Genomic DNA, 13596 nt, shown 5'->3' with positions numbered 1-13596 from the left:
ACTGTCTACTTCTCTGTGTTTGTACAATGCCTAGCACAATGGGGCCTCATTCTTGGTTGGTCCTTAAGTTCTACTATAATAAACATGATTAATAATTTAAAAAAAGCTCTTCAGAGAAAGGTCTTGTTTATTTCTCTTTCTTATTTCTTTCTCTGAAGCACAAAGTGCAGTTTTGACTGCTCAATAATAATTAACTATAGTGATACATGAACAAAGAGAAGATAATTAAAATGAATTGGGGCTCCTTAAATGAGAATTTCCTGATTCTCATGGGCTGGATTCTCATATATTACTTTGCAGTGGGAATTTCCTTTTGCATTAGATGTCATAAGTGCCTTCCTTTGAATCACCTGACATTTGATCATCAGAGGCAGGATCTAGACAGGGTTCTTTGTCTTCCACATTTATGTTTGCCACAAAATTCATCCTCTGGTGCAGAATTGTGCTTCAGAATTCATGTTTTTAAAACGTTGGCCTGGTCCTGCACCACTAATGTTAATGCGAGTTTTACTATTGATTTCAATAGGAGCAGAGTCTATATGGTAGCCCTTGTTGTGGAAAAAAAACCTTGAAAATGTGGCTAGTATGTAATTGATGCAGAGTTATCCTCTGAAGTTTGCAGACAGTCTGAAGCAATAACTGTATAAGAGATGTGAAGTACCCCATTCACCTTAATGGAGTTTTACCTCCGAAACGGAAAGAGGAGTTTAAACGTCAGTGTTGTTTCTTATTTTATTACTGATTGTTTATCAGAAATATCCAGCTGATGTGCTTATCTCAGTTCCAGACTGGCTCCCATGTCTCCTTTGATGCTAAAATTTCAGTTGCCCCTTATTTATCTGCCAAAAGTCAGATTTTGTCCCTAATAACTTCTGAAGTATGAGTACAAAAATCTGCAGCATACTGAAATTGGAAAATACGAGTCAGTATAAAATAAATTGAATTTAATATACAAATAACTGAGGCTGCTGTATTGATTATACTATTTTAATATTTAATAAAAAACATACACTTTAAAATATAAATGAAACTGCCACAGATTTTGCAGTCTGCCACACCAGAATCCAGGGATCAGGCCCCAGAACTTATATTATGCTTTCTGTGGAGCATATGGGGCCTTGGATATAGAATTAGATTGCTGCTGTCTTTCCATGCCAGAATTCTTGTTATCCTAAAACAAGGGCTTGCATGTTAAGCTGGGTCAGGTATTTTTTTCCTTTTGTAAAAAGAATATGAAAAATTACATTGTCTGAGAATGTTAACTGTTAAAGATTTAAGATGTAGTAATCTAGTAGGGAGATCAAGACTTCTAACATGTTTCTGTTTATATCAACCAGTGGGAAAGTTTGTATTAGCCAGTTTAGGAAAGTATCAAAAAAAGTCAGATCAAAATTATTGCTGTAAATCAATTTGAAGACAGTCTGAGTAGGTAATTGGGCAGGTGCTTCTGGAAGCAGCTGTGAAGGCATCACCTGTGCAGATCAGACAGCAGCTCAGGAATGTGGATAGATTTAAGGATTTTCTGAACATTAAGGTTTCCCCTTATGTCAGACTTGGTGCTGTCAGGATTTTGTTGGATATGGGTACTGGAAATTTGTTTAACTGAAATGGACTCTGTCAAACCTTACTTAAAGCAAAGTTCATAGTGTGCCACTTTCCCCCCCTCCCCCCCTTGGAGCTTAGTTCTGTTTCTTCTCCAGCACAGTCCCACGGTGAATGAATGTGTGAGAAGAAACTTGTCTCAGCAGTGACCCCTTTCATCGACCATGTATGGGTAAAGCTGTTCAACTCCGTGCTCCTCCCTCTGAAAAAGCTGAGCAGAATGTGTTCTGCTGAAGCTGTCATTCCACTTTCTGCTTTCTATATTTGTACAGCAACAGCACATTAGCTAGCTAGGCGGTGTGGCTGGTCTTGTGCACGCACGGCATTTGCTGATCAGAATTGTGAGCCAGAGCTTGCAGTCTCTGTCCTCGCGTGCATCCGTCCATCTGTCTGTGTTTCTGGGGAGGACTGATTTCCACATGAAAGGTGATCTGTTTGTGGGGCTTTTCTTGTAAGTTACAATCCATGGAAGTTGTGAATCTAGAACTGGGAGTGGAGATGGGTATACAGTTCCCTTGCTGGGAAAGAGCGCAGTGGGCACACTAGAACAGCAATGCTGCAAGCTCCAAAAAGAGGGCTGCTCCTCTCTGGGGGGCTTTGATGGCCCTGCCTGCCTTGGGAACTGGTATTATACTCTGCCCCAGAAGAGCTGCTCTCACTCTGACTGCCCTGAGGATTAGTGAAAGGTAGATACTCTGTCTGACAAGCTGCATGATTTCTTTGCCACTTGTGGTTAACCAGGATTAATAAGGGGATAGACCCTGCCCCGCCTTTTTTGGTTTGAGGCGGTGAGTGCAGGTTGAAGGTGATGTTGGAGGTTGGGCCTTCATGGAATACCTTATTAGGAAGTGCTAGAAACTTAACTCTTCTTTCTGACTGCGCATTTGTGTGAACCTCACACTAAGACTCTATTTACACTAGGGACATTTTAAAAAATTGTCTTACCTTTAATACAAGTTCAGCTGAACTGAGGTTACAGATGTTTAGCCTCGTGTAAACAGGCTCCCAGCTTCAGACGCTGTTGTAAACACAGTGTTGATAGGACTTACTCTGAGCAGGGTTAATGAAATGGTGCTGAAAACAGTGGTGGCAACTGCACCAACCATTAGCACTGGTGTGATCTTTTGAAAATTTTTCCTCAGGATAGACGAGGCTCAAGGTCTTGATGCTGACCACTTAAAGCTCCTGCTCACTTCAGCTGGAGCTATGGATGTTCTGCACCTCTGGAAATCAGGCCCTAAATCTCTGGGATTTTGATTACTAAAGCTTTCTGCTGATTCATGTGTGGAAAGTAAAAGGAGAGGTGTTCGCTCCAATCTTCCTTGAGTGCTCTAGGGACCTGGTCTGAGTTGACTTCTTTCCTAGTGTTGCAGTATCCCCAGCATGTTTCAAATATTTGAAATGTTTGTAACTAGTAGGGTCGGACCCGTCAACTCCCAGAGGAAACAAGCAGGTTATGGGGCTGAATGGGGGCCTCAAGTCTCCACAGGTGTGTCTGTAGACATATTTGGGATCAGAAGAGAAGAAGTTGATAGATCTGTGTGACAGAGGGACTTCTCACTCTAGGACTGTCTACTTAACAAGTGGCTGTTTGTTGTGTGGCTGATTTCTGATTGTTGTTGGTTGTGTAATGTAGACACATGCTGATAGTTGTTCCTCCTTCATCTGGTAGTCCTGTGACATTCACTGTGTATGTGGCTTCTGGAGTGTCAAACCCTCCTCCTTGCAAGCCCGTGCGGAATACCAAAGATACTGCCACATCCTCTCAGTGCTCTCTGCCTCTCCTCATTCCTGCCTGTCCATTCTGTGTCCCCCTACAGGCATACCCTCCTCTATGTTCCTACTTGAAAATATACTGTAAGATTGAGTAGTCCTAAGGGAGAAGGCCCACAGATCCATGTTATACCCATAAAAAAGGTTGTTTCGTGTCCTTTTTATAGGGACTTGCACACCAAAGCAGGATTGGAAGTCGGGGGAATCTAACCTACTCTAGCATTCTTTAAAATAATTCTTTTAAAAGTTCTAGGACACAGTTTATTCCAGATTTTATTCTGGCTACTGTTATCCTCCTAAAATTAAGGAACTCCTATTTTTCCCTACATACTAATAAAAAGAGTAATAGTAAACAACAATGTATCGGATTGATGGGAAGTGTGTTGGGGTATTGCAGAGATGGGAGTTAGGTCCAGTTTTATTAAATAGCTTCATTAATGATTTAGAAGGGGAGGTAGACAACATGTTAATATAATTCACAATTGTTGCTGAACTACAGTTACAGATGACGCATACCAGAAAGACAAAGGTAGGTTAAATATGAGCAGGAAAATAATTAGATTCAAGATGGAGGATGCAAGATTAATCCAACACACAGAAATGAAGGCTGCAAGGATTCAGATGAGAAAATATTAAATGAACTAAATAGGTACAGGTTGGCCAAGGGTGGGATCCTGATTGCTTGTAAATTTTAAAAAGAGAGCCCAGGGACAATGAGGAATTGTCCAAGAGGTATAACTAGGAATAGTGGAATGAAACTGAGCAAAGGGTAACAAAAAGATGAACATCAGGGATAGCACTCTGACAGTGAGGTTTATTATAGTGTGCAATATTCCCTCTAGGGAAATAGTGGAAGCCTCACCACTTGGGATGTTTTAAAACTAAACAGGGTAAATTCAGGGAGAATGGACTGTAGATAATATAGCTCTGAATGCTGATATTCTTAGCTTATTTCTGTCATTACTTTTCCACCCTCTTCAGTCTTTCTGTGGTGTGGTGTGTAGTTGCTTTGTCCTCACCCACAACCACTTCAGATTTGGGGACAACTTATACCTTCAAGTCAGTGGCACTACTATGGGTACCCGCATGGCCCCACAGTATGCCAACATTTTTATGGCTGACTTAGAACAACGCTTCCTCAGCTCTCGTCCCCTAGTGCCCCTCCTCTACTTGCGCTACATTGATGACATCTTCATCATATGGACCCACGGAAAGGAGGCCCTTGAAGAATTCCACCTGGACTTCAACAATTTCCACCCCACCATCAACCTCAGCCTGGACCAGTTCACACAAGAGATCCACTTCCTGGACACTACAGTGCAAATAAGTGATGGTCACATAAACACCACCCTATACCGGAAACCTACTGACCGCTATACGTACCTACATGCCTCCAGCTTCCATCCAAGACACATCACACGATCCATTGTCTACAGCCAAGCCCTAAGATACAACCGAATTTGCTCCAACCCCTCAGACAGAGACAAACACCTACAAGATCTTTATCAAGCATTCGTAAAACTACAATACCCACCTGGGGAAGTGAGGAAACAGATTGACAGAGCAAGACGGGTACCCAGAAATCACCTACTACAGGACAGGCCCAACAAGGACAATAACAGAACACCACTGGCCATCACATACAGCCCCCAGCTAAAACCTCTCCAGCGCATTATCCACAATCTACAACCTATCCTGGAAAATGATCCTTCACTCTCACAGACCTTGGGAGGCAGGCCAGTCCTCGCTTACATACAACCCCTCAACTTGAAGCAAATACTCACCAGCAACTACACACCACACCACAGAAACACCAATCAAGGAACCAATCCCTGTAGCAAACCTCGTTGCCTACTCTGTCCCCATATCTACTCTGGCGACACCATCAGAGGACCCAACCACTTCAGCCACACCATCCAGGGCTCATTCACCTGTACATCCACTAATGTTATATATGCCATCATGTGCCAGCAATGCCCCTTTGCCATGTACATTGGCCAAACCGGACAGTCCCTCCGCAAAAGAATAAATGGACACAAATCAGACATCAGGAATGGTAACATACATAAGCCAGTAAGTGAACACTTCAATCTCCCTGGTCATTCTATTACAGATTTAAAAGTCACTATCATTGAACAAAAATACTTCAGAAACAGACTTCAAAGAGAAACAGCAGAACTAAAATTCATTTGCAAATTTAACACCATTAATCTGGGCTTGAATAGGGACTGGGAGTGGCTGGCTCATTACAGAAGCAGCTTTTCCTCTCCTGGAATTGACACCTCCTCATCCATTATTGGGAGTGGACTACATCCACCCTGATTGAATTGGCCCTGTCAACACTGGTTCTCCACTTGCGAAGTAACTCCCTGCTCTCCATGTGTCAGTATATAATGCCTGCATCTGTAACTGTCACTCTATGTATCCGAAGAAGTGAGGTTTTTACCCACGAAAGCTTATGCCCAAATAAATCTGTTAGTCTTTAAGGTGCCACCAGACTCCTTGTTGTTTTTGTAGGTAACTACAGTAAACAGTCATCCCCCTCCATGAATGTCTTGACTCAGGTGATGGACTCAGACCCAGCACAACAGGGAAATCTGGCAGGGCCTTAGAGAATCATGAAGAGAATGTAAAAGGGTCCTGACACAGCTGTCAGTGAACATTAATCACCGCAAGAAAGCTTGACTAGAGGGGATGTTTGCCAGGCCCGGGGCGGGCCATGGGTGTTGTTTGTGGATGAAAGGCAGCTTAAATCAACAAAGACAGAAATGTTTTTTTCTTCCATACTCAGTAGATGACTTTCAAGTGACTTTCTTGCCAAATCACATTTCTTCAAACAAGACAAAGTCTATGTTGGGAGTGACGCTAAAACCAAGGTGATTCTGGGTGAAATGTAGCATTTAGCATTTGTATGTGTTACATCCTCCCACATCCTTAATCTTTTTTTCCTCTGTTTAGATTGTAAATTCTTGGGCCATAGGTCTTCTATGTTTTGTACAGTGCTTAGCACATTTTAGACATTCTATAAATAAATAATTGTTGAGTGAGAGGGAAAAATATAGAAAAACAGGAGTGCTAAGAAGCCCATGGGGAAAAATTACAGTTTAATAACATGAAAAGATCCTCCTTTGATGAGATTTAAGTTTTAATTTACAATGTCACCTGAAAGTAAGAACAGGCGTTCTCGTGGCATTGTTGTAGCCGGCATCACAAGATATTTACATGACAGATGCACTAAAGATTCATATGTCCCGTCAGGCTTCAACCACCATTCCAGAGGATGTGTCCATGCTGATGATGGGTTCTGCTCGATAACAATCCAAAGAGGTGCAGACCGATGCACATTCATTTTCATTATCTTCATCAGATGCCACCAGCAGAAGGTTGGTTTTCTTTTTTGGTGGTTCGGGTTCTGTAGTTTCTGCGTCGGAGTGTTGCTCTTTTAACTCTTCTGAAAGTATGTTGCATACCTCCTCCCTCTCAGATTTTGGAAGGCACTTCAGATTCTTAAACCTTGGGTTGAGTGCTGTAGCTATCTTTAGAAATCTCATATTGGTACCTTCTTTGCGTTTTGCCAAATCTGCAGTGAAAGTGTTCTTAAAATGAACAACGTGTGCTGGGTCATCATCCGAGACTGCTATAACATGAAATATATGGCAGAATGCGAGAGCAGGAGACATACGGTTCTCCCCTAAGGAGTTCAGTCATACATTTAATTAACTAGTTTTTTTTAACGAGTATCATCAGCATGGAAGCACGTCCTCTGGAATGGTGGCTGAAGCATGAAGAGGCATATGAATGTTTAGCATATCTGGCATGTAAATACCTTGCAATGCCGGCTACAAAAGTCCAGTTCTCACTTTCAGGTGACATTGTAAATAATAAGCGGGCAGCATTATCTCCCGTAAATGTAAACAAACTTGTTTGTCTGAGTGCTTGGCTGAACAAGAAGTAGGACTGAGTGGACTTGTAAAACTTTAGAGCCTACATTGTTTTCTTTTTGAGTGTAGTTATGTAACAAAACAAAAAAATCTACCTTTGTAAGTTGCACTTTCATGATAATGAGCTTGCACTCTGGTACTTGTATGAAGTGAATTGAAAAATACTATTTCTTTTGTTTATCATTTTTACAGTGCAAATATTTGTCATAAAGTGAGCACTGTACACTTTGTATTCTGTGTTGTAATTAAAATCAGTATATTTGAAAATGTAGAAAACATCCAAAATATTTAATAAATTGCAATTGGTATTCTGTTGTATAACAGTGCGATTTAAAAGTGTGATTAATCGCAATGAATTTTTTTGAGTTAATCGTGTGAGTTAACTGTGATTAATCGACAGCCCTAATTTATACTGGTTTAACTAAAAAGCAACAGAGGGTCCTGTGGCACCTTTGAGACTAATAGAAGTTAACTTCTTCTGTTAGTCTCAAAGGTGCCACAGGACCCTCTGTTGCTTTTTACAGATTCAGACTAACATGGCTACCCCTCTGATACTTGGTTTAACTAAGAATATTTGGGCCCCTAACAGATATCTATCTAAATTAGAGTTTGTGGTCCTGTTTTAACTCAAGTTAATTGATTGCCAATTAGTTAGTTAGCCAATATGATTATAAATGCTAATCTAGACTATTAATAAACATTTGTTACTGGAACAAACAGAAATCAATTAAGTTAAATATAAACCTCTAGTGAGGAAGGGTAGCTGCAGTAAATGGGCAGGGATACACTCACTGGGCAGGGAATATCTTCTGTAGGCACGCCAGTATGTTAACATGACTCAAGCCATGTCTGCTCTCTGGGGACTATAGCAGTGTAGCTGTGATGCTGTAGCTATGGCAGCATTACTCTGTAGTGTAGACAGCCTACACCGAGGAAAGGAGTTTTTCCATTGGTGTAGGAACACCACCTCCCTGAGTGACAACAGCTCTGTTGATGGAACATTCTTCTGTCGACATATCCTTGGGTATGTCTACACTACGGGATTAATCCGAATTTAGATAATTCGGATTTGAGAAACAGGTTGTATAAAGTCGAAATGAGTGCGGCCACACTAGCACAGTAATTCGGTGGTGTGCGTCCAAGTACCGGGGCTAGCGTCGATTTCTGCACCGTTGCACTGTGGGTAGCAATTCCATAGCTATCCCATAGTTCCCGCAGTCTCCCGCGCCCATTGGGATTGTGGGTTAAGATCCCAGTGCCTGATGGGACAAAAAACATTGTCGCAGGTGGTTCTGGGTACAGCCTCACTTCCTCCCTCCCTCCCTCCCTGCATGAAAGCAACGGACGGCAGACAACCATTTTCGCGCCTTTTTTCCTGGGTGGGTGAACACTGCAGACTCCATACCACGGCAAGCATGGAGCCCGCTGAGGTCAAGACAGCACTCATGAATATTGCAAACACCTCGCGCGTTCTCGTGGAGTTTATGCTCAGCCAGGACCAGAAAAACGAGGAGAGGAGGCAGCGGCGGCGGCAGCGCAGCGACAAGCATGATGAGGACATGGACACGGACACGGACACAGAATTCAGTGAAACCACAGGCCCCGGTGCTTTGGAGATCATGTTGTTAATGGGGCAGATTCTATCCGTGGAACGCCGATTCTGGGCAAGGGAAACAAGCACAGACTGGTGGGACCGCATAGTGTTGCAGGTCTGGGACGATTCCCAGTGGCTGCGGAACTTTCGCATGCGTAAGGGCACTTTCATGGAACTTTGTGACTTGCTGTCCCCTGCCCTGAAACGCCAGAATACCAAGATGAGAGCAGCCCTCACAGTTGAGAAGCGCGTGGCGATAGCCCTGTGGAAGCTTGCAACGCTAGACAGCTACCGGTCAGTCGGGAATCAATTTGGAGTGGGCAAATCTACTGTGGGGGCTGCTGTGATGCAAGTAGCCAAAGCAATCACTCAGGTGCTGCTACGAAAGTTAGTGACTCTGGGAAATGTGCAGGCGATAGTGGATGGTTTTGCTGCAATGGGATTCCCTAACTGTGGTGGGGCAATAGACGGAACCCATATCCCTATCTTGGCACCGGAGCACCAAGCCACCGAGTACATAAACCGCAAGGGGTACTTTTCAATGGTGCTGCAAGCACTTGTGGATCACAAGGGACGTTTCACCAACATCAACGCGGGCTGGGCGGGAAGGGTTCATGACGCTCGCGTCTTCAGGAACACTACTCTGTTTAAAGGGCTGCAGCAAGGGACTTACTTTCCGGACCAGAAAATAACCGTTGGGGATGTTGAAATGCCCATAGTTATTCTTGGGGACCCAGCCTACCCCTTAATGCCATGGCTTATGAAGCCATACACAGGCAGCCTGGACAGGAGTCAGGAGCTGTTTAACTACAGGCTAAGCAAGTGCAGAATGGTGGTAGAATGTGCATTTGGCCGTTTAAAAGGTCGCTGGCGTTCATTATTGACTCGCTCTGACCTCAGCCAAAGAAATCTCCCCATTGTTATTTCTGCTTGCTGTGTGCTCCACAATCTCTGTGAAAGTAAGGGGGAGACCTTTATGGCGGGGTGGGAGGCTGAGGCAAATCGCCTGGCTGCTGATTACGCGCAGCCAGACACCAGGGCGATTAGAAGATCACACCATGAAGCGCTGTGCATCAGAGAAGCTTTGAAAACCAGTTTCATGGCTGGCCAGGCTACCGTGTGAAATATCTGTTTGTTTCTCCTTCATGAAAACCCTCCCCCTTTACTGACTGATTTTCTGTAAGGAACCCACCCTGCCCCTTCCCCCAGCTTTCTTTCAAACCAAATAAAGTCACTATCATTTAAAAATCATTTATTCTTTATTAATAGATTAGAAAAAGAGGGAGGGAACCCGGGTGGTATTTGGGAGGAGGATTGCTGGGAAGGAAAAAGCCACAAAGAAAAGGTTAAAAAAATGACAGCCTTTTGCTTGGGCTGTCTACTGGGGTGGAATGGGAAGGTGTACGGAGCCTCCCCCCCCGCGTTCTTACACGTCTGGGTGAGGAGGATACGGAACATGGGGAGGGGGGAGGGTGGAACAGGGGCTGAAGCGGCAGTCTGTTTTCCAGCAGCCGTTCCTGAACCTCCACCAGACGCCGGAGCAGCCCCAGCGTTGCATCCTTCATCCTCTGGTCTTCCTGCCGCCATCTCTCATCTCGATCGTCTCTCCTCTCCTCACGTTGGTCCCTCCTCTCCTCACGTTGGTCCCTCCTGTCCTCACGATCACTGACTTCTTTCCTATACTTTGAAACTGTTTCCTTCCACTCATTCAGATGAGCTCTGTCACTCCTGCTGGATTGCATAATTTCAGAAAACATGTCCTCCCGCGTCTTCTTCTTACGACGCCTTATCTGTGATAACCTTCGGGATGGAGGAGGGAGGCTTGAGGAATTTGCAGCTGCTGTAGGGAGGGGAAAAAAGAGAGAATTGTTTTAAAAGCTACATTTTGCAGAACAATGCTTATACTCTTTCACGGTGACCAACACTGTTCACATTACATAGCACATGTGATTTCTGTGCAAGGTCGCATTTTGCCTCTTAATGCTGAGTGCCTGTGGCTTTGCTGCTAGAGATCACAGGTCTGGGCAACAGAATTCGGCTTGCATGCGGCCATGGTAAGCCATTGTTTTACAGCTTCTGCACCCTCCTTTCCCACATACCAAGCATAGCTTGTAGAGTGCTGCAGAAGCCTGGCCAATCTCAGCCAGTTGGGGGGGGGGGGGCAGTGTGGTGGGGCTTGTCTGGGCCCCTTCAGGCAAGTAGAGTGCTGCGGTTTTTCTGTTAACATTCAGCAGCACCAGAAAACAAACTAACCCCCCCCCCCCCCTCGCCATGAATTCTCTGGGATGATCACGGTACCCCTCCCCCCACCGCGTGGCTGGTATCAGGGAAGATCCCTGCAGGCACCAAACTACCCCCCCCCCCGCCGCCGACCCCCCCCCCCTCGCCATGAATTCTCTGGGATGATCACGGTACCCTCCCCCCACCGCGTGGCTGGTAACAGGGAAGATCCCTGCTAGCCAAACGCGAAAAACTCAGGGCCAATTTCCCATCTGCGCTTGGCTAACTGCAGGGAAGGATTTATTTTCCGCCACAGGCAAACAGCCCAGTAGGAACGGCCACCTCTGTCCCCTTAATTAAGTTCCCGTATTTCAACCAGGTTACCAGGAGTGATATCACTCTCCTGAGGATTACACAACAAGATAAAGAACGGATGTTGCTTGAATGCCAGCAAACACCGGGACCATACGCTGCCAGGCTTTGTCAGGCAATGATACCAGATTACTTGCTGCAAGCATGGCGTGGTCAAGTGTCCTACCATGGAGGAGGGAATAAGGATGCACTGCCCAGAAACCTTCTGGCAAGGCTTTCGGAGTACCTCCAGGAGAGCTTCATGGAGATGTCCCTGGAGGATTTCCGCTCCATCCCCATACACGTTAACAGACTTTTCCAGTAGCTACAGACTTTTCCAGTAGCTGAACTGACCGCGAATGCAAAGTCAGACAAAGTAATCATTAAAAACCGTTTGCTTTTAAAACAAGTTTTATATTTTAAAAGGTAAACTCACCTGAGGTCCCTTCCATGGGGTCAGAGTCTTGGGTACTGGCTTGGGAGGCTTGGGAGGGTACTTCAGTCAGGGTGATAAAAAGATCCTGGCTGTTGGGGAGAATGGAGTGCTGTGTGCTCTCTGCAAGCTCATCCTCCTCCTCCTCCTCCTCCTCCTCTACCCCATCGGCAGAATCCTCAGGCGTCGAGACTATCCCCGACCCAGAATCCACGAACAAAGGTGGGGTAGTGGTGGCAGCCCCCCCTAGAATTGCATGCAGCTCGGCGTAGTAGCGGCATGTCCGCGGCTCTGACCCGGAGCGACCGTTTGCCTCCTTTGTTTTTTGATAGGCTTGTCTGAGCTCCTTGACCTTCACGCGGCACTGCTCAGAGTCCCTATTGTGGCCTCTCTCCATCATGCCCTTGGAAATTTTTTCAAAAGTTTTTGCATTTCGTCTTTTAGAACGAAGTTCTGCAAGCACTGAATCCTCTCCCCATACAGCGATCAGATCCAGTACCTCCCTCACGGTCCATGCTGGTGCTCTTTTTCGATTATCAGCCTGCATGGTTACCTGTGCTGATGAGGTATCTGTGGTCACCTGTGCTCTCCACGCTGGGCAAACAGGAAATGAAGTTCAAATGTTCGCGGGGCTTTTCCTGTCTACCTGGCCAGTGCATCCGAGTTCGGATTGCTGTCCAGAGCGGTCACAATGATGCACTGTGGGATAGCTCCCGGAGGCCAATACCATCGAATTGCGGCCACACTAACCCTAATTCGAATTGCTAAAATCGATTTTGGCGCTACTCCGCTCGTTGGGGTGGAGTACAGAAATCGATTTAAAGGGCCCTTTACATTGAATTAAATGGCGTCGTTGTGTGGACGGTTACAGGGTTAATTCGAATTAAAGCTGATAAATCCGAATTAAAGTCGTAGTGTAGACCAGGCCTGTATCTACACTTGTGGCTAGATCAGCATAGCTGTGTCACCCAGGGGTATGGCCTTTGAGTAAGCTAGCTATATCAAACTAAATTTTAACTGTAGACCAGGCCTGAGAATTTGGAAAATGTGACTAGTGTGCCACTTGGAGGTATTGATAAAGCAGCTGTTCTTAAATCCATGTTCTGGGGGCCAAGGCCCTGAGCCACTCCTTTCAGTAGTAGTAGCAATCCTATCTAACTGATGTCCCATTAGAGGCAACAGTTTGTTCATCAGCAGTCATATCTTTTCTCACTCCTGCATCCTTGCATGAAATATGCAGTGGTATAGTCTTCATTCCTCTTCATGGGAAAGGTGGACAGTCATAGAATTCCCCCACATACTCAATAGGGGAGGCTGGAAACAGAATCTACACCCAAATGCACACCCTTGCAGGGGGAAGGCAGCAGCAGCAGAATTTTTCTCTTTGCAAAAAGAGATGTGGTGAAATATATCCCTGTGGTGATGCTATTTATTTGACAGTGAAGCTTAAGAAAAAAACATGAGTCACAGGGATCTAGATAACAAAGAATCATGGAATCTGAGCACTGTGACAAATGTAGACTTTATCTAAACTGGGAATTTCAGACACCAGCCACCTGTTTAACTGCACTGGTCCAAACCCCTTGTATAGATACAGTAAACCACCGTAAGGGTCTTGTCTACACATAGAGCTATTCAAGGATGGCTATTCCAGAAAAATATTTGGAAAAAGAGTGCCTTTT

The 13596-nt window shown here is 44.8% G+C and overlaps 2 protein-coding genes across 25 annotated transcripts in view; one reads left to right on the top strand and one right to left on the bottom strand.

The window, feature by feature from the left end:
• CELF1 (CUGBP Elav-like family member 1) overlaps nucleotides 1–13596 on the top strand; it is a 104170-nt gene that overhangs the window by 16704 nt on the left and 73870 nt on the right. For 3 of the 24 annotated variants that reach the window (XM_065595286.1, XM_065595284.1, XM_065595290.1), the window contains exon 2: nucleotides 6634–6758. The exons of the other annotated variants lie outside the window; for them this stretch is intronic. The gene's annotated coding sequence lies outside the window, so the exon portion shown is untranslated. The remainder of the gene's footprint in view (nucleotides 1–6633; nucleotides 6759–13596) is intronic. 24 annotated transcript variants of the gene reach the window in all.
• LOC135983416 (SRRM2 protein homolog rsr-2-like) lies at nucleotides 10257–12563 on the bottom strand. Its single transcript, XM_065595297.1, has 2 exons — nucleotides 11918–12563; nucleotides 10257–10750 (listed from the first exon to the last, which is right to left on the bottom strand). The coding sequence occupies exons 1-2, from the start codon at nucleotides 12459–12461 to the stop codon at nucleotides 10257–10259; spliced, it is 1038 nt and encodes a 345-aa protein (XP_065451369.1). The 5' UTR covers nucleotides 12462–12563.

The sequence above is a fragment of the Chrysemys picta genome, chromosome 4 (assembly GCF_011386835.1).
Source record: "Chrysemys picta bellii isolate R12L10 chromosome 4, ASM1138683v2, whole genome shotgun sequence".
Classification (NCBI taxonomy): Eukaryota; Metazoa; Chordata; order Testudines; family Emydidae; genus Chrysemys; species Chrysemys picta.
The sequence above is the reverse complement of the archived record's forward strand: the minus strand, read 5'-3'. Positions and strand labels throughout refer to the sequence as shown.